Genomic DNA, 27,554 nt, shown 5'->3' on the forward strand with positions numbered 1-27,554 from the left:
TATTTTATGCCTGCTACCTTAAGAATTTCGGGGAGAGTACTCTAGTCAATGCTGTAAAAAGATTTCTCAATCTACGACTGCTGTAAACTCAGGCTTGCCTTTCTTTAAGCTGTCTTCTAAAATCAGTCGTTGGGTCAGTACTGTAGTGTGTATTCCTACATTACTCCGCACCCCAAACTAATCTTCCCCGAAGTCGCTTTCTACCAGATTTCCCATTCTTCCGTAAATAGTACGTGTCAGTATTTTGAAGCCATGACTTATGAAATTGAAGGCTAGGTAATATTCATACCTGTGAGACCCTACCTCCTTTGGAATTGGGATTATTACATTATTCTTTAAGTCTCAGGGTATTTCACTGTCTCACACATCCTGCATGCCAGGTGTAATAGTTTTTACGTGGTGTTTTTCTCAACAATGTCAGTCATCCTTAGGGAATGTCGTCTATTCCAGATACCTAGTCTCGACTTAGGTCTTTCAGTCCTCTGTCCAGTCATTCTCGCAGTACCACATCTCTCATGTCATGATTTATTTCCCCTCCCATTTCTATAACATTGCGTTCAGTTTTGAATTTGTTGTGTAAGTCTTCTACATATTGCTTCAACCTTTGAACTTCCCTTTTCTTAGTACTGGCTTGCCATCTGAGTTCTTAATGTTCATACGTCTGCTTGTCTATACACCAGAGGCCTCTTTTTATTATAGGCGGAATCTACCTTTCTCCTAGTTCTATATGCTTTAGAGACTTTAATTTGCCCTCTATCTACACCTGCTTAGGCATTACGCACTTTCTATCAGACTCATTTCGTATTTATTTCAAAACTGGTGTCCCTCATTGTAACTTCTGGATGGTTATATACCATAAGGAGTGGAGTCGTAAACCTTACGGAAACTTGGATTCTGGTGGTTCAAGGGAAGTGCTTTACCATGGTCTGGAGAGTGCGAAACATTACAAGCATTAATATGACACGTTACACCCTGTCCTGAAATTGTTCAGTCTCTCTTATATCACTGAAGGTTTCGTGGAACGATTTATGGAGTTCAGGGATTCTTGTGTGTATCTTCTCTCGTCCGACACCATTTGGTATTCGTTACCTGAATGGCTGTTAGGTTCTGAGCAAGTCGTTGGTTTAAGAGTGAATCTTTACACTCCAGAGAATACGCAGATTTCGTCGTCGTTCTGAAAAGTTGAACGGACGCATATGCGGCTTGGTGAATCTTCGTGATGTGATCTATCCAATTCCTGGACGCATAGTAGGTACTCAAACACATCGAGTTGACCGTACATCGTCCAGTTTATCTCGCTGAGCATCCAATTTAGTGTTTTTCCTTCGGACACTGCGCACCAGGTTTATCCTGATCTAGAAATAGTTACACTTCAAATCAACGACCACCTCCCTTCGCCATGTCTGTGGCGGCAGGAGAAAAAAAGTGGAAAATTATCTCGTGCTGAAATGTACGCTCTGACCTGTGTTCATAAGGCATACTAGTTCTTGAGTTGGCCTCAACAGCTTGATGCCGAGGGCATCTGGGGCGTGGAGCCCCATAAGCGCACCGGGCATAGTGAAGTGTCAAAAAAAAAAAAAGATTGACTACTGGTCGTGGTGAGAGATTCATTGTCTACTATTTCCTGCGATGGAAGTTGAAAAGAACGGACTACTAGGTAGATGCATTGTAATAGCAACAGATTGCTTCGGGAATACTGTCAACCTTTAACACAAGAGCATCTGTATATTTCCATGTGTCTCTTGAGACGAAGAGACAGAGGCCTCATATGTGACAAAAAGGCTGAATTCCTCCACATAATCGTGAACCGATTTCACTGCCCCATGGAGCACTAGATGGGTGACATTTTATCGTGCCCCTTATCCTTTCGCCTTCTATCAAGGTGGCAAGTTTTTGGGGAAGAAGGGGGAGCTAGGAATGGTCAAGGGACGTTTTCGTTTCTTGTGACACACTTCACCGTGATTATCATCATTAGATATGTCTTCCACCGATTCATCAGACATTACTGGATACATGCACTTTCACGATTTTGATTACATTCTTTTTATTTACTAACACTCATCATTGAATGCTTCACTTACGAAAGACAGGATTTTGGGAGTGATGTATTGCTTTGTTCTTCCTTAGTTTGCCTGTTAAGCATACGCCTTTGAGTGACAGTCTCTAGGTAATTTATGTTCTAAGTTGCATATGGCTGCAAGTTTCGGTGACGATTGCATTCTGCATCTGCAACTGCAACTTTGCCTATCACTGGAGTCCTACCACTGGAGTCTCATAACTGGTCTTCAAGATGTGTTGCTTCGCTGCTTAGAAGTATCACTAAAATGATAGGAGTCTTTATGGCATTAAACCACTATTATGACACTGATTATGGTTTGCATTGTGTAATTCCGATTTCCTGAAACGTTTCTTTTATGGAGAATGGGCATTTTCTGCTTGACAAGGCAACTGACATAAGCAGCTGGAATGAATCATTCTATTTCTAATTGGGGATCAGGTAAATCATAACAACGGGTTGCGTCAGCTACACACTCTGATGACAAAAGTAACGGGATATCGATATGCACATATACAGATGGTGGTAGTGCCGCGTACTCAAGGTGTAATAGGACAGTGAATTGGTGGAGCTGTCATTTGTACTCGGGTGATTCATGTGAAAAGATTTCCGACGTGATTATGGCCGAACGACGGGAATTAACACACTTTGAATGCGGAATGGTAGTTGGAGTTAGACACACAGGACATACCATCTCGGAAATCGTTAAGGAATTCAGTATTCCGAGATCCATAGTGTCAACAGTATGCCGAAAATACCAAATTGCATCCATTGCCTCTCACCACGGACAACGCAGTGGCCGACGGCCTTCACTTAACGTCCGAGAGCAGCGTCGTTTCCGTATCGTTGTCAGTGCTACCAATCAAGCAACACTGCATAACGTAACCACACAAATCATTGTAGGACGTACGAAGAACGTACCCGACGGGATAGAACGGCGTAATTTCGCGGTAATGGCCTATGGCAGGAGACGACCGACGCGAGTGCCTTTGCTAACAGCACGACATCACCTGCAGTGCCTCTTCTGGGCTTGTGGCCATATCGATTGGACACTAGATGACTAGAAAACCGTGGCCTGGCCAGATGAGTCCCGATTTCACTTCCTAAGAGCTGAAGGTAGGGTTCGAGTGTGGTGCACACACCACGAAGCCATTGACCTAAATTTAGAAGGCACAGTACAAACTGGTGAAGACTCCATAATAGTGTGGGCTGTGTTTATATAGAATGGACTGGGTTCTCTGGTCGAAGTGAACCGATCATTGACTGAAGATGGTTATGTTTGGTTATCTTGAGACCATTTGGAGCCATTCATGGACGTCATGTTCCCAAACAGCAGCGTCATGCCACCGGACCACAATTGTTTGCGACTGGTTTGAAGAATGGTTCAAATGGCTCTGAGCACTATGAGACTTAACATCTGAGGTCATCAGTCCCCTAGAACTTCCCACCATAAGGACATCACACACATCCATGCCCGAGGCAAGATCCGAACGTGCGACCGTAGCGGTCGCGCGTTTCCAGACTGAAGCGCCTAGAACCGCTCGGCCACAGCGGCCGGCATTTGAAGAATATTCTGAATAGTTCGAGCTAATGATTTGGCCACCTAGATCGCCAGTCATGGATCCTATCGAACATTCATGGGTTATAACCGAAAGGTCAGTTCGTACACGAAATTCTGCTCCGGCAACACTTTCGCAATTATGGATAGCTACAGAGGCAGCATGATTGAATATTTCTATAGAAGACTTCCAACGCCTTGTTGAGTCCATGCCACGTCGAGTTGCTGCACTGCACCAGACAAAAGGATGTCCGACACGATATTAGGAGGTATCCCACGACTTGTTACCTCAGTGTACAAACCCTCCTGGTATGCGCGAATTGTTGACACTTTTTCACTGAGGCGAGTACAGGAATTTATAATGGTGTCTAGGATCAGTATGCCAGTCACGCAGAATCGCTATGAGCATCCAGGCAATCATCTCACCGATGTACCAGGTTAGAGGTACCCATTTGGTGACACGCGGCATGATGTTGCGTGAAGAAGTCCGTAACTGCCTGCTGCACATCCTCGTGCGACAGGAATCCGATCCTTCAATTCCTTTAAGGGACCGAAGGTGTGCTAATCGCATGGAGAAAGATCAGGACACTAGGGCGGGTGGCGAATGTGTCCCACTTGTGTTGGCGTGAGTACTTCGTTTAGGCTAGGCGAAAATTGAGACGCGTATAGCACGTGTGACGTGACACGACACTACAGCGAGACACGCACGTGCCGCACGGGTCCAGCGCATATTGCGACGCGTACATCATACTTCACACGCCCCGACTGGCGACGCTCTGCGCTGACAGAACCGAAGCGCCGCAACTTATTATCTTCCTAAAACGATTTTACAGAAACTATTCACTGAAAACATTTGATTTTTGCCTTACTAGTAGCGTCATATGTCAGCTTCGTGGTGAAGTGCCCATCATCTCGCTAATGACAATTCTTATTGTGATGTACACATTTTTGTAAGACACTACGCAAAACTCGAAAAGTCTGCAACTAAAATTAGGGGTTGCTATGATTTTGCGTTTGGTGCGTATTACACCATGTGTTGCTGCACATGAAATTTAGCTAAGATGTTGATTTTTGTTTAGACTTGGGAGAAGGTCTCTACCTGCCTCCAATCTCCAGAAAACGGATCATATGTAGCGCGGTCACTTCCGATCTCTCATCCGCGAGAATGAAATACTCGCAACATCACTAATATCTCCTGAACAGCTAGAGACATCGAAAATAAAGTTTGGCGAATGATAGCACACAAGAAGCAGAGTGTTTTGTCAATTTTTAAACACACGGAACTTTCTTATCTGTGGCGATATATCAGTACTTCCCTTTTATTTATTTCACTCCAGTGACTAATTTTTCAAGAGTTATCGACTGCTAGCGAAACGAGAGCTTCCTAGTATGAAAATAAACATGAAATTTCTTCTTTTATGTTACTGCAAACCGACACTGAGGTTTTTCGTAAGCTACTGAGCTCTGTGATTGCCAATTACTTGTTTAATGAGGCCCTCCGTTTCGGAATTCTGTCTCAATAGCTGCTGTGAGATGAGTTTGGCAAATTACACTGTGACAAAGGAAGTACAATTAAACCAGTCACCAAGAGAAATGTGGCCGTTACTCACAAACGGTGATGCTTCTTCGAATGAGAGAAGGTTAACAACTCACACAAAAATAGATTGCCAATTCTGTTGGAATTTTGGTGGAATCCACGTAACTCATCGTATTTTCAACACTGAACGACTGAAATGGAAACTTACCAAAGGATTTTATTCCTTCTCTTGATCTGAGCAGTATTAAAATAATGACGGGCGTTCCTTCAGGCGGAATGATAGGCACATGCCAAATACTGGTTACTCACCTACGGCTTGCCAAACAATGTGTGATCGCGAATAAAATAGTAGTTATTGAGAAAAATAAACAATTGATCTGTTGCACAAGACGATGGTCAGTGTATTGTCAGCAGCGGAGGATAATGCGCGCGACAGGAATGCACAAGCTACTAGCCATGTGTGCCTTGTGAGTTGGAGTTCGAAAAACATTGTCATGAAAGTAGATCTGCCTTTGTCAGCAGCACATTTCAACAAATTAAATATATCTAATCATAACACTCTTTTGGGATATTTCTACTTTCGTGATAATACCGACCATTTTCTTCATTTGTGTAGCCTGTTGTATAATTAGTTTATTAATGCTGATAATGTGCATGCAACAATTTAAGTGCTTTTTCTCATCACGGCGAACCAATTAAAACAGTGTTATTTGTGACTGCTTTTCGACTGTTTCTAGCTTGCAGTGGAAATGTGATGTTCACATGCATGTAGTACAGTGTGTCGTATTACATCCATATCCAAGTAATCACAGTGAGACGCCTATACTTCAGATCTTGGACGCTTTTTGCGAGGAGCACAAAGGGATCACACCTGTGGAGATTATACCTTTCTAAATTTTTGTAACAGATCGTACAGATACGCCAGCATACTAGGCAGCGAGAAGATAACCTTGTTTTACCTTCCTGCCTTGCTTCTTAATCACATGATTTTATAACATTCCTTGCTTCCTTATTCACTACCCTCTGTCCCTTCTTGCGATCTGAAAACATCGCGGAGGCATATGATAGAATTCCAGCGGCCAATGGCTTATCAGTTACTGAAGTATGTATTTTTCTTGACAGAAAAAAACAAAACAATACAAATATAAATGAAAGAAAACTGTAATGTACTATCGAAGAAAGCTGGGGTGTTTAAATGGCGAAAAACGAAACACTAGCCAAAAACAATAAAATTTAGTAGCGTTCCGATGTGAGCATATGGCCGGGCTACTTTTCCGCTCCCCGCCTCAATTTTCCCACGGTGCTAGCGAGGCACGCGCGACGCGAGAAACTGTGCCACAACCACAAGGCCGCGCGACCTGGCGCAGGCGCGTGTCGCGTCCCAGTCGCGTCGCGTCGCAATTTGCGCGGTCCCATTTGAATCTGTGATGTTACAAAAACGCGCGCTGCGCTGCGTCGCGCCACACGCGCTATACGTGCCTAACATTTACGATATGAGGACGTGCGTCCAGCACGGAACTTGGCTCACCATTCCAAGAAGGCGATTTTCGACAGCCATGCTGCCCCATATATATTCTTTCTTCTCCGATGGATGCCTACCGGTGTTTGTCCTTAGGCAGCCAAAGAATGAGAAACCACATTGGTCCAGTTTGGACGCATTTGTTAACAACATCGCCGTAGTTCACGATTTCACATGGACCACACGCGCTTCGGAAAGACAACTGCCAAACTAATCGCTTGCCTACATGTCGGTGCTTATGTATCCGCGTCGGAGTGGTGCTATATTGCAGTCCTCGAGACATTTTATTCGCCCTATATACAATTTACATGGCAATTTTGGTAAACTGAAATACTTCCACTATCATACATATAAATGTTTCCATTTAACTTTTCTGTAATATTTCTCCCTACAGAATTATTTCCTCCTTACTCCTGTAGCAGTTCTTGTCTATCAAGATGCATAACGTTCCAGTAACGTAAAACGTCTCTGAAGCAATTTAATGACGTGTTTATCTCTGTGGTGCATTTTTGCAGTAAAAAGCTTCTTTACTAGGGTAGCTTTCGCTGGCAACCAGAAGTACTGCGTTACACAACTGCTTGACTAATTTAGGAGCGCCTGCAAGCGGTTCCAGTGTGTGTGTGTGTGTGTGTGTGTGTGTGTGTAGTGACATGGTTCCATCGTCTTCTAACAAAAGTACACTACTGGCCATTAAAATTGCTACACGAAGAAGAAATGCAGATTATAAACGGGTATTCATTGGACAAATATATTTTACTAGAACTGACATGTGATTACATTTTCGCGCAATTTGGGTGCATACCTCCTGAGAAATCAGCACCCAGAACAACCACCTCTGGCCGTAATAACGGCCTTGATACGCCTGGGCATTGAGTCAAACAGAGCTTGGATGGCGTGTACAGGTAAAGCTGCCCATGCAGCTTCAACATGATACCACAGTTCATCAAGAGCAGTAACTGGCGTATTGTGACGAGCCAGTTCCTCAGTCACCATTGACCAGACGTTTTCAATTGGTGAGAGATCTGGAGAATGTGCTGGCCAGGACAGCAGTCGAACATTTTCTGTATCCAGAAAGGTCCGTACAGGACCTGCAACATGCGGTCGTGCATTATCCTGCTGAAATTTAGGGTTTCGCAGGGATCGAATGAAGGGTAGAGCCACGGGTAGTAACATATCTGAAATGTAATGTCCACTGTTCAAATGCCGTCAATGCGAACAAGAGGTGACCGAGACGTGTAACCAATGGCTCCCCATACCATCACGCCGGCTGATACGCCAGTATGGCGATGACGAATACACGCTTCCAATGTGCGTTCACCGCGATGTCGCTAAACACGGATGCGACCATCATGATGCTGTAAACAGAACCTAGATTCATCCGAAAAAATGACGTTTTGCGATTCGTGCACCCAGGTTCGTCGTTGAGTACACCATCGCAGGCGCTCCTGTGTGTGATGCAGCGTCAAGGGTAACCGCAGCCATGGTCTCCGAGCTGATAGTCCATGCTGCTGCAAGCGTCGTCGAACTGTTCGTGCAGATGGTTGTTGTCTTGCAACCGTCCCAATCTGTTGACTCAGGGATCGAGACAGCCATGCGGATAAGATGCCTGTCATCTCGCCTGCTAGTGATACGAGGCTGTTGGGATCCAGCACGGCGTTCCGTGTTACCAGGCAACGCCGGTCAACTGCTGTTTGTGTATGAGAAATCGGTTGGAAACTTTCTTCATGTCAGCACGTTGTAGGTATCGCCACCGGCGCCAACCTTATGTAAATGCTCTGAAAAGCTAATCATTTGCATATCACAGCATCATCTTCCTGTCGGTTAAATTTCACGGCTGTAGCACGTCATCTTCGTCTTGTAGCAATTTTAATGGCCAGTAGTATAATTACAGTTTTTATCCCAGACTGTTGTCTGTTAACCGTATTTAGCTCTGTATCTATGTCTCTAAGTGGAATAGTCACACCAATTCTCATGCGAAATAAGCAGAACTGTCGAGCAACCGAACGTAGAACATCTGGATTTAGTTTATTATTATGCCAAGCATTACTGAATTCAGTCCAATCAGGCAGTCTTGTTTCGGTTTTCAAGAGATTTTTATAATTTACTGCAGCGAATGACAGCTTAACTGCCTCGAAATCGAAGCTGATGCTTCTGTTTCTATCGTTCATAATTTTTATTGCGGTATATCAGTCACTACGTCTCCATACGGACAATTTATGTCATAATAGTCTTGTTAACAGGAACTGCTATATTAAATAGCGTAACTCTTTATCAAGAGTGAGTCAATTTTGCGTCTCTAAGGACGTGAAGACTTACATCAAGTGAACTGACTGGTCTCAATATAGCAACTGTAAGAAGGTGTGGAGACTACTTTTGTGAAATGACTTCATTTGACTACGGAATACTCTACAAATGCAGCAGTTTACTACAGCACTTTTCACCCGAGTTCACACAACTACGCCAATTTAGTGTTACACTCATTAGTTCTAGTGTTGGCACTGATGTACAGTTCCACGCCTCGAATCCTTTTTTCCATAAAAATGGAAAGACTGCGAACTCCACTGACCTTCACATTATGAACACTCAGTCCTGTTCATTGAAAAATGTATTTTTAAAAGTAAAACGAACTTTAATTTGGAAATTGTGTCCATTCGTGGAAGTAACAACATTGTTCAGTATAAGGGAACATAAAATTTACTCACCGACATACTTCATCCAGTTCTCTTCTGTCCGTAACGTACTTGAGAAGGTTTATTGGTTTGAGGCAGCCCAGTAGTTCATCTTGGCCGCAATCAGGGGCGGCAGCAGCAGTTACCATCAGCACTGAAACGAGGTGATAAATCAATATGAAACAACGCAAAGTACTCTACGCAGAATGAACGAGGAAGATTTATGATCCGTCGACAGTGTGGTCAGAAGTACAAATTCAGCAGAATTCAAATCGCAAACAATTTTTTAAATAAAACATTTCAAAACACTATTTTAACAGTAGTAAATGAAATGACACGATGATGAGGGTGAAAAGTGGTAACAGCCCTGGATGGCTATTACCGCACACTTTCAAAGGCAGTCCCCCATGCGGCTATTACTCTAGAATTGTGCTCTTAAATCTCCAGATAAAATTTGATTGCATCAGTAGGCTGCAAAAACCTTTCCTCGAGTGACATAGCTCTATTACTACGAAAAAAGTTCTGTATTACACACATATCAGGATCTCTCGTCGACTGCGTCGCTAACCACTGACATGTAAAAGTGAGAGCATCACTATTTTCAGAATTTAAAAAAATAGCGGTTTTCCTGATTATACCAGTATAAATGAATGAGATGTTTTCTATGATTGACTCGCCATATAATTGATAATTGACGATAATTATTTTCATTATTAATTATCCACATCTACATACTGCTAGCCACATTACGGTGTGTGGTGGACGGGAATTCGTGTACCCTGTCTCTTTCCTCTTACTCGTTCCAATCGCGAACGGATCGCCGGAAGAACAATTGCTGGTGAGCCTCCATATGAGCTCCAATCCCTCACTTCACCTTTATGGTTTTTTCGTGAGATATACATAGAAGGAAGCAGTATATTTGTTGATTATTCTAGAAATGTACACTCTCAGAAGCAACAGTGATGCAGAACGCCCCCTCTTGCGGTATCTGCCACTATAGTTGACTGAGCATATCCGTGACGTTTTCGCATTCACTAAATTAACCTGTAAGGAAACACTACACTCTTCTCTGAATCTACTCTATTTCCTGCATCAATCCTATCTGGTATGGATCCCATAATGACGAGCAATAGTCAAGTGGAGGTCAAATGAGGGTTTTGTAATCTACATCCTTTGCTGATTGACTAAAATTCCTGAGGATTCTTGCAATAAAATTCAGTCTGACACTGACGGTCCCGCGGTTAGATATAAGTGGTCGTTTCACTTTAGATCGCTCCGTACGAATACTCCTAGATATTTTACTGACGTGGATTGCTTCCAATGATTGTGCTGCAATGTTTAAACCATTAAATAATGACTGCCTGTTTATCGTGTAAAATAATGGTCCCTTAATACTTCCTTGGGGTACGGCCGAGGTTACTTAGGTACATTTACTTTACACCATACTGAAATCAAATTTTCAGTTCAATTTGGGGTCCACGATGGTCTCGGTGACGTTACGCATAGAAGGTTAAAATGAACAGCAAACGGTAACGATCTGAAAGCCACGAATGCTTTTTAAAGTTGTGTTTATCAGTCTGAGGCACGCATACTGCAATCAATTTACATAGTTATTCCATTTTCCTCCCCCTCGTATTGATGAGTAAATAGTGATAATTTTTTATCCCTCTCACTCTTAGATGCGCTCCAACAGATTCCGTCATGTCCACAGGAATGCTATACAGACCGTGGATGTCCGACGTGTGACGTTCTATCTCTGGTGTTGTGCAGACACTGGGTGTGCCGCGGTTCTGGGAAAACAACCGCCGAGACACACCCTCCGCTGTGGATTGTCACAGTGGCTAGACGGACCACAGTGTTGGATAATATTCGTCATTTCAGAGCTGGAGCCGGCAATGAAGCATACCGTTCCCAACCACCACGATGCTATTTGTTACCTACATGTATACTTTCGCATACAGCAAGTCACAGGCCAAAGATTTTAGTAGCAACGAAGAAAACCCGTCGTTGGGCAATGAAACCAAGGAAAATTTTCCCCTCGGCAGGAGAGTCGTAGACACGCTACAAGTCTTTGAGGGCGGGTAAGAGTACCTTTCGAACCAAACGAGCCGATTCCTTCCGGAAATACAGCATTTTTTACCCAGGTATTGTAGCTATTTTCTCGTGTGTGTGTGTGTGTGTGTGTGGGGGGGGGGGGGGGGGGGAGAGGGAGGTATCTTTACATGAGGTTTTCAGCAATCTACGCAGGAACATGTTACCCGATGATGTTCATTAACTTGTTCATCTTCAGCCGGCTGCTGTGGCCGAGCGGTTCTGGGCCCTTCAGACCGGAACCGCGCTGTTGCTACGGTCGCAGGTTAGAATCCTGCCTCGGACGTGGATGTGTGTGATGTCCTTAGGTTTAAGTAGTTCTAAGTCTAGGGGACTGATGACCTCAGATGTTAAGTCCCATAGTGCGTAGAGCCATCTGTACCATTTGTTCGCCTTCAGGTGACTTACACTTCCAGCAAGACAATGCACGGCCCTACGAACTTGAGGTTCTCGGTGTGGCCCCTCCGTATCAGCAGACTTAAATCCTATAGAGTAAACTTGCGACGCCATACAGCGAGGTATGTGCACTTTGGTTTCAGTTTTATACGATCGACGCGGATTGTGAACGGTTGAGCACGACGGTTCCCCCAACCCCTTCCTTATATCTGACCCAGGATGCGTTGTCCCCGTCATCAAGGGGAAAGGGGAGACCCGCCACTTGCTACTAGAGGTATGTGTCATTCAAATTTCTCTGACATTTCCTCTGCAGACGATAGCTACTGCTACAGAAGGGTCTACCGTTAAAAACATCAGAAATCAACAAACAAGATGAACAAAACTCTCACTTCCGGTACACAATTTGTACATCTAATTCACAGCTATTAACCACATACAAACTGCATTCGTGACGCCAAATATCGGCGCATACTATAGCCACGTACTGCAGCCTAGCAAAGACATCAAACCAGCTTCTTAAGTCTACGAAGTCTGCTCAGTAAGACCTGTGCGCGCATTATACTGAGTAGGTACAGTGACTTAAAAAAAAATCAGTTGAGACTGTTACAAGGACAAGGTCACACCATATACAAACATATGGTTACAAGACAAAGAAAAATAAGGAAACTTGCAAGAGTAAAATTTCCCGCTTCGTAATAACAATGAAAACGATGATACTACTAACACACCAACAGCACACGCACGTAGTGTGTCGATTAAATAAATATACTGCTCTTCGTCGTCTTTAAGAATGGTATTAATATTTCGGCGTAACATTTTAAGACGCTTCGAGCTATTAATGCATGAATGCTAGTGAAATGTTACTTAATAAAGGTAAACAACAATATTAGTAGCATAAATTTGTTAATAGATGAGCACATAATTTAGAATGTGGTTCAAAAATGTGATCTGTACGAATGTTTAAAAATTCCTATCAGTTTTGAGTCCACAGAATCTACAGCTTTGCAGTAACAGATAACCTGACACATTAAACGTAAGCTATATTTATGTGATCGGATTTATTAAATGCCATTTTGCTTTGACTATATAGAAACGCTTCTCTAACAGCCTATCGTGACAATTGGTCAGCTATTGAAGTCATACACACGCTATACCCAACTGTCGGTACAGGTATCTTAAAAACGTATTTGCAGGTAATGTGCAATTAGACGCCAGGCAAAATCACAAATTTCACTATCTTACTACTATATATTTTGCGCTTTACTTGAGCCTTGGAAAGCTAGTTGGAAGCAGTTTTCGCTGTGTATCGTATATTTAGAAAAATCAGCAAGTAACACAATCTGTCGTTATATTGCCTACATTTAATATAGCTTGTAGTAATGTCTAATTATACAGTTCCGCAGTTTTTATACTTTCAAATATTATCGATTTCTACTGAATAAAAGCGGAATCATTTAAATTTTTAAGGGGCTTCGCAGCGAAATTAAGAAGCTTCCCGCATCAAGCAAAAACCTCTATAGGATCAGTATCATTACAGCTGTTCTTCCATAAATTCATTTAAAAATATTTACAACTGACTGCTGAAGTCTGTAGGACATTGGTTGCGTTCTGCACGTAGGGTAATGCCCTAACAAGCACTACTCGTGCACCAGATTTTGAGTCTTCCTACTTCTTTCGTCGCAGCACGGCCGAAATAAAGAATTCAGAGTCAAGTTGAGGTGGCCGGCGCGGCCTCATATTGACAACGGAATACGGAAGAGCGCCCTCTTAGGTCCGCCGTTAAGCGGCGCCGCCCTATGTAGGGCAATGCGCACGCTCTGCTTGAGAGACGTGACCCGACTGCAGGCCCGCCAAATGAAGCGAGCCCTTTCCGCCCTTCCGTTTATCTGCTGTTTCTCGCTTATAAATTACCTTGTTTGAACTGACACTAAGATTGTACGAAATCGTCTAGTTGGTTCCTTCCGGTGCAGTGAACACGAGTTCCGCCATACTGCCACGTTACGCTGAAAGTGCCTTCAGAAAACACCAGGAAACACTTTCAGAACGTACGAATATTTTCATTCGAATTTTTACGCTGAAAAATAGTTGCGTGTGCGCGCGCACGTAAATAAGGCAGCGCAGCTATCAGAAAGTTTCCATTCGAAGCCCGTACAGTCCAGAATCGGTATGTCTGTCAGGCCAAGTCGCCTTGAGCATAGAGGCAACCATCCCACCGATGCACCAGGTTGAGGATACCAGGTAAGTAAAATACCGTGCCCTGCTTCGTGAAGAGATCCGTAACTGTCTGATGCACAGCCTCGTCCGACGAGAATAGTCGACCCTTTAAAGCGTTTTTTAAAGGAGCAAAGGAGTTATAATTGCATGAGAACAGATCAGGACTATACGGCGGGTGCTCGAATGCCTCCCACTTGTCCTCAGTGGATGAGGTTGGTCTTCCAGATCGACCTGAGTCCTGTGGAGAATCAAGACCAGCACGGAATTTGGCGCACCATTCCACAACGGTGGCTTTCGACAGACATGTTGCGCCACACTCGTTCATTCTCTGGACCGAAACAAATTCCAGTAAACATGGGCTCTAAATGCATAGCTTTAAAATTATGCGTACTTGTTCGCCTTCTCGACTGTGACCCACAGCTCGTAAGGTGTGCATTTTAGAGCCAATGTTTACTACGCATCTTTTTCTTGTTTTGATCCACACTATTGAGTCTCAAAATATGGAAAACGCTGAACTCTCAGTAAAAAGGATGTGTTTTACAGTAGCGAAGATAAACAAGTGATAATAGCTCAGATGGTTTGCATTTTAGAGCCCACAATTACTAGACGTTTGTGTGTATATTTGGTTCTAGACGTCACCTAAAAATATGGAATACTTTTAACATCAGCTGTTGCACGTACTTGCCATTTTTGAATCTCTCAAATGAAAGTCAAGAAGATGGTTCCTACAATTAAATGTGAAATTGAAATCATTGCGTAAGAGGGCCTCACCATAACGTAATAGAGCGAAGTCTTCCATAAAAATAACAAGAAGAATAAAGCCATTCGCACTAATAACATATGTGTATAACCATTTCTGGGCGACGTTAGACGGCAAGCGGACAAAAAAAAAAAAAAAAAAAAAAAAAAAAAAAAAAAAAAAAAAAACAGTAACATCAATACTGTTTTTGGTGCATTTCACACACTTATGAATGATAGAAGTTTTAGAACACGCACTATGGAATCTATCGATACATTTAGGACAAGTCGCCCACATAGTGAGACGTAAAAAAAATTAATGAAATGGGTGAAACACACACTGCACTATGAAAATAGCTATAAGTTCTAATTTCCAGACTTCAGCATTCAAAATGAAAAATTCCATTCCGCAGGTACGATTTTTCAATAATGGACTCAAAGCTAAACTCTTAACCATCCCAAACTCACAGTGTGAATGCTGATTCTATATTCGGGTATACTTATATTTTGTACATAGGAAACTTATTGCTGCTGATTTCAAAAATTTAAGTACCACAATACCATGCTTACAGTTTAAGATGCTATCACTAACTTCATTTTGATCTCTATTACCTGTGTCCTTGTGTTACGGGTCCAGGAGGAGGAGATTAGTGTTTAACGTCCCATCGACAACGAGGCCATTAGAGACGGAGCACAAGCTCGGGTTAGGGAAGGATGAGGAAGGAAATCGGCCGTGCCCTTTCAAAGGAACCATCCCGGCATTTGCCTGAAGTGATATAGGGAAATCACGGAAAACCTAAATCAGGATGGCCGGACGCGGGATTGAACCGTCGTCCTTCCGAATGCGAGTCCAGTGTGCTAACCACTGCGCCACCTCGCTCGGTGTTACGGGTCCAAACTAGCGTCTTGTCAGCAGAGTTTTTCAAACATTTCACACGAGACCTTTGTTAATAGCAGGTATCAGATAGTACAAATGGACGTGAGCGTAATGCAGCAACCAAATGAAGTAAGAATGGACCTCCGAACTTTCATTCGATGATGCAGGGCTTCATTTCAAGTCCAGTGAGGCGCATCTGTCTGGCGCTATCTAACAAAACCTCCAGAGTGAAATGATAGCCTGCTCGCATTGCACGTAAACAAACGACAAGCAATTACATATTCGCTACTCATTGCATAACGCCCGAATGATTGTTAAGATGCTTTAGCCATTCTGGAGAAACACTGTTCAAATCTGTTTCCAGGCAGCAAATTAGGGGGAAGAGGACCTCATGTTAGTTTCTCGGTGAATTACGAATTAGTTCCGAAATGTTACGACTCCGGATGCACTTACTAACAGTCAATATCCACTGTATGTTCTGCTTCCTTCAATTTGATATTTCCATCCTGGCAGTTTAGTGAAGTTCAAAAATTACATTTTACCACTAAACCTTTCGAATGAAAAGGGTATCACTGTCAGTGAGTACAAGCTTTCCAACAGAACTTCTGTCGACATATTTTTGATGGACTTCGCGTGATGTCTGAATATAATACCTTTCTCTCTGAACTAGCTTCTCAATAAAGTGATATTTTATAACTGAAAAATTGCGCATTTCACGTAAACAAAATTTCCTTCCGGTCACATTGTGGAGCTGTTCGAGGCACTTCAGTCCGGAACCGCGCTGCTGCTACGGTCGCAGGTTCGAATCCTGCCTCGGGCATGGATGTGTGTGATGTCCTTAGGTTGGTTAGGTTTAAGTAGTTTTAAGTTCTAGGGGACTGATGACCTCAGATGTTAAGTCCCATAGTGCTTGGAGCCATTTGAACCATTTGAACCATTTTCACATTGGGTACCTGAAGTGAGTTCTGCAACTAACCCACAGAGAAAGTATTATGAAAATACATTATGTACAAATATTCGCACGTGAATAACATCATTGTCACGCTCACTACCAGCGAACAAAGCAATGGTGTTGATTTGATAACAGGTTTGCACGTGTGATGTTTGCTCCGACTCATCACATTAACCAGCAGCGGCTCCTGTCCACGGTATGTACTGTAGAGGAGCATTGTTTTATTCCCTTAAATACGCTCCCATCACTGAACTGCATTTGGGAAAAATAACTGGTTTCTAGTGAATACACCAATGCATTAAGCCGTTTTCAAATTCTGTTCGCTAGTGGTAATCAGAATTACGCTACCGACACTCAATAGAGGGGCTCCTAATATTGTTTTCCATAGGGTAAAACGTGTTGAAAATGTTTGCTTCGTTGCATCCGTCGCGAAAATATCACGCTTTGTGAAATAGGTGACTGGAATACTTTTAAAAGTTCATTCACTGGCTGGTGGCTACAGGGGCCCGTGCTTCTGCGGATGTAATGGGAAAACTCATTTAGCGGAAGGGCTGATTCAGCTGGCACAGAGCGTGGCCAACATTACTACCGGACGCCAGCCCGCAGCGCGCGAGCATTCGCTACTAGTCGTGGGGAAAAAAATTACGTTTCATAACCTCTTATTTTTCCCCACGTTAAGCGTCTAACTTCGGAATGCAATGCTGAAGATTACTAAGTCATACTTATGATACTGGCATTTTGCCACTATTACAACTGTGTCTGAACAACAGAAAGGCATCACGATATACGCTGCAGTCAAAAGTAAAAACAAAATACATGCTTTCGTCTACTCATAATTCTGGTTTTTCTTAGCCATTCTACTTATATGGCTCCCTAACTTGCTTGAAGTGTTTGTGACCTAGAAATCACAGTAACTGTAAAAGCAGGTAAAAGTAATTTAGTACAAGACCACTCACCTGCCTATTACATACGTTCATAGCAAAAGCAGATAATATTGGAAATGATCATATAAGTGTGGTTGCCTGAAATCTGTTTACGAGTCCCAACACCTGGTAACTGTTCAAAAGACATACATTATACTTAAGTTATTTTATTTTCTGTAAGAGGAACTACCACCATGGGACATGTCACTACTTGTCAAATGGCTGCCTCTTCATTTATAGTTTACACGACGAAATGAAAAACATTTCTGATTTTATGCTATAGTTTCGTTTGAAATATTCAGTGGCCATTTGATAGGGAGTGGGAGGAGGGGGATAACATTTTTCTGTTTACCTATCAGGGAATTAAAAAACTACATAAGTTATTAAAGGTATAAAAGGCGAAGGTTAGTTTTAACACTTCACTAATTTACTAGGCGTTGTTCCTACGACTTATCCAGTTTGGGACACATTCTGAACGACGGCGCAACTAGATGAATTTCACAAACACAAATTACTGTCAGAAAAAAACGATAAGTAACAAAAATCGTAGGGCTGACCGAGGATTGAACCAGGAAACTTTGCTTATAGTCTGACCAAGTCACAGAGAAGAAAAATGTATAAAGGTATCAATTTTGCCGATGTTTCAAAGCGACACTCGTGAAGATGCTATTAAAAGAAAAAAAACTTACATCTCCGAACATTGTTTTTGGTTAGATGAAGAAATATCTAGTGTTATATCTAGCATTTGAACTATACGTGAGTAGTTTTTACTAGAATCATTGCAGCACCATCAGGATAGAGAAACTTATACATGGTGCTACGAAACTAGCCCTCGAAGGGCTACTATATACATCACATCATCGTCTTGGATGTACAACCTACTCTTGGACCTGCACAATTATTGGGAGCTGATCGAAAGCAAATATCTGCTTTCACGGTATGAATATTTTTATAAAAAGGTGGGAGAACTACAGAATTATTATGTACTGTCGCATGTCTTCCCTCGTTATTACAATGCAGGAGGAGGTCAATTTCAATTACGGAGATAAGTGAATTCCGATCTCATTCGCAAGAACTCCTTCTGTTGACAGTAATGGAGACACTGCTCATTGCGGTAATCTAAACACGACTGGCTTTCTTCATTACAAATGTCTCAAGCTTAGCTCCAACTGCAAAATCATTTTGTGTCCTGTCTTCTCATTGGGTGTTCCCTTTAATGGAATAAATTTCTCGTCTTGAATAAATCAGTTTTATCGTTTTATATGGAAACGCTAGCATAGAATACGGTGCAATACACGGACAATTTAATTATACTATCCATTGCTTTAACGTAGTATTAAAAATTATGTAGGGCATTAGGAAGGTTTTAACTGCAGTTCTGATGACCCCAACCCTTTTTCAGGTATTTTACCAACTACTTTTTTCCAATCTCGGGAGCAGAGATATAGTAAATTAACGTACAAAGGTATTCCTGAACGTTCATAAAATCTGATCCTTTCTCGAACAAGAACAACAGCAAAAACAACAACAACAACAACGTAGCTGATGCAGCATCTCATTTATACAGTGCGCGCACTGTCGTTTATAATCCGCATTGACCTTTATTTTCAGTGCCACAAGGAAGTTTCCACCCCAAGTAGCGGGCTTCGGAGCATTCCATAAATTAACAAATCTTCAGTGAAACAACGTTGATTGTACTGTTGGCATCAGAAACGACTCAATTTTTATTTCAGTAGAATATCCACCTGTATGTACCATCAGTTCATTAGAACCAAAACGTACTTCGCAGCAAAATCTGTATCGTCAGAATTATATAACAATTGAGCAGCTCATTCGTGGTCTGGTGAAGCGATTTTGCAGGTTGTACTTTTTAGAAAATCTACTGCCCTGTTTGCACTCACTTTATTTCTTCTTAAAATTTTTCACTGCGTACAATCAACACTGATGATAGATGGCTATAGATTTTATCATCTGCACGCTTCTTTGGAATTCTCAGCCTCCGGAAATTGCTCCAGACGGATTCACAGGTAGCCACAGCAGAGTCTTCTTGATGCGTACACGTCTTAATAGATTTATCTCCCTCTGGCCACTAGAAACGAATATTCACAACAGGAAAAAGAGAAACACTCCGAAATCTGACAACTAAATCTACCCAAATGTTTCAGAGAGGTTGCTTCTCTAAAGGGTTGTATGTTATTTGAAGTAAACTAGTCTTCATTTCCAAAGCACACTTAATAGTGTCGAAGAAGGGTCGCATATATCATCTTTTCAACAGATTACGTCCTTGTTTTAATTACAAGCGTCTGGGGAAAGCTACTTTTGCGGACATTTCCTTTTCGTTGTATTTTACTAAGGTCACCGCGCGTGTGCCGGGATCTCTAATTAGCGAGTTCGCTGAAGGCGCGGATTAACCAGCTGTGCAGGCAACCACCACACGGACCTTTTTCAGGTTTCATGCCAGCGCTCTCTTGTGTGGACTGAAAAATCCCAAATCGGCAGTCATATTGAATAGCAAAACGTGGTCTCTCAGAGAAGGTATCACATTTTTATAAAACGAACGCCAGTTTGAAAGGATGTTAGTTAAGCCGCTGGCGTTAATCCCTTGTGTGGGCGTGACTTTGATAGGAAAGTAACGGCGTCATCCATCACTGACCAACTCAATCTTTTATTATCCTTTATCAAAATAGACTAATATAGTAACGGTGGAAGTTTATGTATGGGCCAGTTAATTTTTCAGCGTATGATTCATAATTTAAAAAACTAGAAAATAAGGGACGTCTCGCGAAAATTCCTTGGATAGCTATATATTTCAGAAATTTAGAAAATTTGTAAACTGAATCATAATTTAACTACATTTTGCTCTATAAAAAGTGTGTTCGGCTGAAGCAAAGACAATAACCGAGCAGTGAAATGTGTGAGCCTGGATTACAAAATTTTCTCTGTAAAAGATCTTATCCACTACCAAAGAAATAAAAAGAAATGCAAAAGATATTTTGGCACTGCCTCTACATTGTCCGCCCATTATTGCTCGGCTGTTAAGACAGGCATCGAAATGTCATGCGGTAACGGCATATGCCCTTGGACGGAAATCGAAAATAGCTACGAGTGGCTGTCAACAACTCAACAATTTGCTCATTTGAAGAGCAAAGATTCTTATCGAATCACAATGGAAATTAGAGGACGACTGTCAATGTGCATAGTCAAAATACTATAGTGTAGCAGACTTAACGCCATCGTTTCAACACTTTAAGGTATTAATCTTTGCTGACACTTTGGGGAACATAAAACAGTTTTCTCGACATTGGTTATCAGCTGATTTGCCATAGACATTAGGAATGCATTTTCTAACGGTTCAGTTGTTGCTCGATTTCCGTGCCACATCCAAAACACACTGTTTAATGGTAAAAACTTAAGAAACTAGTTAGAACATTGTTGTCCCTTATTCGCAATAGCAAAATTTCCATGCTCGTGAAACAACTTTTACAAAAACATGTACTCCCACCAAACCGACGCTGCCAATAACGACGGCTGGCCACCTGATTAAAAAAAGGCAGCAGGAAAGGAATTCAGTTACTTTACGCTTCCACACCTACCTACCTACCATGTATAATATGGATTTAAATTCAGTAAGATATATAAAGTGACGATTAAGTCTTCTTTAACCTTCGTCTGAAACAAGCAGCGAAAGGTGTATGTTAACATAATACAGAGCATACTTCAGTTCAGCCTTAGGAATACGTTTCTACAATTGAGTTTTGTCTGCACTAAACGTTCCTGAAGTTTCACTTGCGTGCAACAGTTACAGCACTATCGCTTGAAGTGTTCATGAACTCCCAAGCTCGGTCATGCAAGGTGACTGATTGCGACTGCATTATGGAAGTTCGTTCCAGCACAGGCTAAAAGCGTGGCTCAGGGCCGACAGATAGCCGATTTTGACGGTCAATGAACAATTATTCGCTGGCTTTTAAATATCGATTACGTCGTTACGCATATATCATCCTTTTTTAATGGAAATTGCTGACTTTCTGCAGTGAGTGCATAAAACACGGCCGCAAAGCGATGTTACTCAGGCAATCGATTTATGTTCCCTTTTTTAATTTATGTTGAAGCATATGTTAAACTGTCCGGAATGCTGATAGCAAGCGCATATATTTAACGGAAAGAGCAGATAATAGCGTTTGTATAATATATTATAAATTGTGCAGCAGGGGCATAACCGCCCGCTTTTCCAAGACGTGGCCGTACATTCATGGCAGGAACAGATTGTCTCCCTCATACGAAGTGTCGAAATTGACTTCACAATTTATTCTAAATGGTATGAAGTTTCTGTGTTACTACTGTTCGATAATAGCCACCCGTAACACTAGTAGTAGTAGTAGTAGTAGTAGTAGTAGTAATAGTATAATCATTTTGAATTTCTGGTCTTGTGTTTTCATTGTTTGCAGTTCTATCCAATAACAGTAGTAGACCCCTACAGCGATAACCCCTTCCTACATAAACATAAGAATCTGAATTCCTAACTAGAACTTTCGTCTGGAAATTATTCAGTTATTTAGGTCAGAGGTGGATTAGAGTCAATCACACATTTCATTTCTAATTTTATAAATTTGTAATCTTAAAATCAAACGCTTATGCCCGATTTTTGCACGCTAGATTAATTAGCATTAGTGAGTATATCACAACTGCTAGTTATTCTACACATTTACTCCGTACAAATATCTTTATTTTACAAATATTTATATCACTGAATTGTATGAAACAAATGTGTTATAGTAGTTCTGCAGAAAAATCTGATGAATACTAGCATAAACATTTTAAAATTTTATGATCTTATTTGCATCCATGCCGTTGTCTGCACTTATCTAACTTACGTCACTCATTCTTTCTTTTAATAAGTAGCTTTTGGGCAGCAATTTTACCACAGAACAGTCTCTTCGCGCATGTAAGGACAGTTCATATGCACATCTTAACATTGACTCTTAATATGTTTGTGTGTTCTGTGGTCCCCACCAGTTAATGTAAGAGGACTATCAGAACTGTAGCTGCGTTGTGTACTCTACTGAAATTTCTACTTGACGATAATGTTAAGAAGAGTGTGCGAGTGTAAACGTGGACACAAGCAATCAAGTGTCCTTTAAATTACATTCAAGAAAAAAAATTTGCCAACATTGCATAGAATGGACGTCAGGAGACATTCTGCTACATGGTGCGTCATATTGGCACGTATGAAGAATGTATGCCGAACTTCGTGCTCTCCAGAAGAAAGATTTTTTTAATATTCAAAATATTTTACCTGTTTTCTAGATTTATGTTACAGCGAAAATTAGGAAAAACGCCTCTGTGTAAATCCTTAGCATCTCCACAACGCTTTAAGAAAGGAAGATTCGGGTAAAGCTCCCGTAAACGAGGAAATAGAGACGGAGAGCACACACAGAACAGGAACAGGGAATGAAATCAGCAGTGTCCTTTCGAAAATAACCACCCCGGCATTTAATTTAATTACCATGGAAAACCCAAACAGAGCAAAGGCTAGAACCTCACATACTGCGCAATATCGGCCGTTAACTACATTTAGTTTCATGAAATTATAAACAATGGTTGTCCACTTCTAAGAAATTCAAAAACACGATCTCAAGCTGACGGAAAGGACTGTGGGCACACTACGAGGGGTGTTTGAAAAGTCAGTGCAAAGCCCGAGAGATGGCACCACCGGCGCGTATCTAAGTCGTGTTTAGTTAGTAGCATCTTTGGAAAGAACGCACACCAAGTGTCAGCCATATTGGTCCATTCCTTAGTGTTTGGCATTCGTGTGAATCAAGGAAGTCGAGTGATTGTCAAAAAAATGGACGGAGAAGGATTTCGTGTGGTGATTAAACATTACTTGATGAAAGGCAAAACGCCTCAGGAGACTAAAGAGAAGCTGGATAAACATTACAGTGACTCTGCACCTTCGATTAGAACAGTTTATAAGTGGTTTAAAAATTTTCGGAGTGGCCATATGGGCACAAGTGATGCTGAACGTTCTGGACGCCCTGTGGAGGTTACGACTCCAGAAATCATTCTTAAAATCCATGATATGGAGATGGATGACAGAAGAGTTAAGGTGCGTGAGATTGCTAGTGCTGTAGGCATCTCAAATGAACGGGTGCATAATATTTTGCATAAACATTTGGACATGAGAAAGCTATCCGCAAGATGGGTTCCGCGATTGCTCACACTTGACCAAAAAAGGAATCGCGTGAAGTGTTGCCAGATACATTACTACACTCCTGAGACCAAAGAACTATCTAAACAATAGATTACCAAGGGAGAACCTGCACCAAAAAAGGCGAAAACCATTCCTTCGGCCGGAAATGTTATGGGGACTGTCTTTTGCGATTCGCAAGGGAGAGGGTAAAACTATTACAGGTGCAGATTATTCGTCGCTATTCGACCGCAAGAAAAACGCCGGCGATTGGACCGCAAAAAAGTCCTTTTCCATCACAACAGTGCATCAGCACACACCTCAGCAGTTGTGGTCTCAAAATTAATGGAAATAGGATTCCAACTCGTTTCGCATCCCCCCTATTCTCCAGACTTGGCTCCCTCGTACTACAATTTGTTCCCCAATTTGAAGAAATGGCTGGCGGGATAAAGATTTTATTCAAACAAGGTGGCGATTGCAACATCTAATAGCTATTTAGCAGACTTGGACATTTTCTATTATTCGGAAGGGGTCAACAAATTAGAACAGCGTTGGGGGAAGTGTGTAAGTCCAAAAGGAAACTACGTCGAAAAATAAAGGTTTACCCCCAAAACGTAAGTAGTTTTTATTTTTGCACGGACTTTTCAAACGCCCCTTATATTATAGGTGCCTTTCTGAAGTTTGGCTCAATTACTCGTCGGGTATGTCAGAAAGGAGTAATAGACTGATGTTTTATTTTAATTTATTCATTAGTTACTGCAAAAAAAACGTTTCAAACATCCGCCACGTTATTATTTTTTCAAAGTTCAAGAAACTGTGCTGTTACTCCGTACACAATACCCTATACAGTTAGAAAATTCTTTACTTTTGATTTCAGATAAGATATGGAGAGCGCAGGATTTCCGTAATGGACACGCGTCATTTTTACAGAAACTAACTACTCAGATGGGGAGCCTAATGACAGTTTTTTGAGGAAAAAATCTGAAAATGTTTTCGAAGAATCGATGAATAATGTGCAAAAAGATTTACGTTGATTGCTTGCTTAGTTTTCCAAAAAAATAGCTTATATTATAGATGGGCTGAGGAGAATGGACCCTTAAGGCGCATGGCGTGACTGTTCCTTAGAGAAGTACCTTCCCTAATCCGACTTTGTGCTCCAAGCAATGACGACGTCGTGAAGACTAATAAGCCTCAACCCATCCATCCATAATTGCCAACCTATATCTATATAAATAACAAGGTAACATTTGAGGTAAAAATCATCTTAATCTATGCAACCGCGGGTCTCCTATAGCTATTTAGATAACGGTCGTTTTGAATGTGCTAGTTACAGATAAGTTATTCTGGTTGAGCCACAATATTTGATAATGAGTAATACCCTTTTTATTTGTGGTAATAGTAGTAGTAAAAATATGGCTCAACATAAACAAAAAAACTTAATTCAGTCAATAATATACTTTTAAATTTTAAGAACTGCCTGATGATAATCTGTGAAAGTGTCCGTTGCCACAGCAGGTACTCTTCTGTGCAGCCAACTCCGTATTGTGTTGAATATTTATCTGAACTGGGGTAATAACAGCTAAAATCGTCATGAGACAGTAGTAAAGCAGGAAGACGTGAGAGAATAAATCAATTTCGCGTGACAGAAAATGCGGGCAAAGTAAGTTTTCGTTGTTTACTAATAATCAGGCTGCTTAAGACAACTGTTTCTTCAAAGCAGTTGGGGTAAATTATTCTTCCAAATGAAAATTGTATTTTCTTAATCAGAGGTTATCTTCGTTCAGCAAGCAATAGCGCGAGCGACCGTTGTACACAGTCGCAAGGGTTTACGAAGTCATTCGCCTCCGTGAACACAATCAAGGGGGCGGGCCGGCTTTTTAAGTCATTTTCGCAGGCTGGTGCACATAGCAGAAGTCCTGCAATTACGACGTATCCGTCACCCACCCCCTGCACATTTTTCCAGTTATCAGCGCTGCGAGAAGCTCAATAAGAGGGGCGTGGCAAGCCGCCTGACGTGCGGTTTGCCGGCTTCATGTCTTTCAGATGTTCCACCGCCAACTTTCAGATCTGATTACGATCGTGGCGTTCAGACTTGGTTCGACGGCTGCCGGCTTCTGTAGCACAAGCAACGCTGCGCCAAGTTTTCACCGCTTGTCTGGTTAGTTGCTACATTTTCTTGCGCTTGGGAAAAGTTTGAAAAACTCTGCTTTTTTCTAACTCAAAATAGAACTCATACGCTACTGGGAAGAAAGAAAAACTTTTCGATAAAATGGGTTTCCTTTATGTTCTGCATTTTTCAAATCGAACACTTATTTCGTAAGAGAAATCCAGCCTAAACAAAATACCTGAAGGTAGCGACAATGTGAAGGGGGAACTTCGTGATATTTTACTTTCTATGAACGTTTTGCAGACGCTACAAATTCTATGTATCGATTCAGCTTTCATAATGAAGTGTGTACTTCTTGTTACTTCAAAGCCATTTCGAAGCAAGAGGGAGGAATGTCTAGCTTCGTTTTGAGCAATCCGAGCAACTCCTCAGAAATAGCATCTTTATATTGTCGTGTTGTGACTGATGGAACGAGATTCAAGTGTAACGTCGAATTTATTGTCTTCGAGACGGAGGTAGTGCTAGTCCATTTGGACAAACTGGGCTTCTGATGTGTTCCACTGGAATAATTAACGGAACCATAGAAGACAATATGGATGACTCCATGGGGAGGTAACTCTTTTTCTTAAACCAGAGTACAGTGGCTTAACCACTAGACCACGTCATTCGATGTGTTGTGTTTCCGGTGATTCGCGGGAAACTTAAGAGCAGCGTAAGGACACTAACGCTATTTCTAGATTGAAATGTTCACTCTACAGCGGAGTGTGCGCCGATATGAAACTTCCTGGGAGATTAAAACTGTGTGCCGGACCGAGACTCGAACTCCGGACCGAGACTCGAACTCCGGACCGAGACTCGAACTCCGGACCGAGACTCGAACTCCGGACCGAGACTCGAACTCCGGACCGAGACTCGAACTCCGGACCGAGACTCGAACTCCGGACCGAGACTCGAACTCCGGACCGAGACTCGAACTCCGGACCGAGACTCGAACTCCGGACCGAGACTCGAACTCCGGACCGAGACTCGAACTCCGGACCGAGACTCGAACTCCGGACCGAGACTCGAACTCCGGACCGAGACTCGAACTCCGGACCGAGACTCGAACTCCGGACCGAGACTCGAACTCCGGACCGAGACTCGAACTCCGGACCGAGACTCGAACTCCGGACCGAGACTCGAACTCCGGACCGAGACTCGAACTCCGGACCGAGACTCGAACTCCGGACCGAGACTCGAACTCCGGACCGAGACTCGAACTCCGGACCGAGACTCGAACTCCGGACCGAGACTCGAACTCCGGACCTCTGCCTTTCGCGGGAAAGTGCTCTACCGACTGAGCTACCCAAGCACGACTCACGTCCCATCCTCACAGCTTTAATTCCGGCAAAGGTCCGGAGTTCGAGGATCGGTCCGGCACACAGTTTTAATCTGCCAGGAAGTTTCACTAACGCTATTGTCCGGTTTCTTGCTGTTCCGCCTAGTGCGTCATGTTGTTCGACTGAAGCTCATTGAAAACATTGAGATTTTATTTTCTACGCTTTATTATGTTTTTACGCCAAGACATGGAGTCTTTATTCTTTACACGAATATTAGACAGTTACGAGAATTAGACTGATCCGCGCCCACACGGAAGCTTACCAGTAATGGTTCTTCCCACGAAGCATTCGCTATTGTAATAGGAAAGCAGGGAGTGACAATGACACACAAAATACCCTCCGCAACACCGAAAG

General features: G+C 42.2%; 1 protein-coding gene across 1 annotated transcript in view; it reads right to left on the reverse strand.

The window, feature by feature from the left end:
- Window positions 1-27,554, reverse strand: part of LOC126470025 (uncharacterized) — a 181,322-nt gene that overhangs the window by 43,594 nt on the left and 110,174 nt on the right. The window contains exon 2 of the mRNA XM_050097509.1: window positions 9,373-9,493. Within this exon, the coding sequence (XP_049953466.1) occupies window positions 9,373-9,493 (121 nt within the window). The remainder of the gene's footprint in view (window positions 1-9,372; window positions 9,494-27,554) is intronic.

The sequence above is a fragment of the Schistocerca serialis genome, chromosome 3 (assembly GCF_023864345.2).
Source record: "Schistocerca serialis cubense isolate TAMUIC-IGC-003099 chromosome 3, iqSchSeri2.2, whole genome shotgun sequence".
NCBI classification, from domain to species: domain Eukaryota; kingdom Metazoa; phylum Arthropoda; class Insecta; order Orthoptera; family Acrididae; genus Schistocerca; species Schistocerca serialis.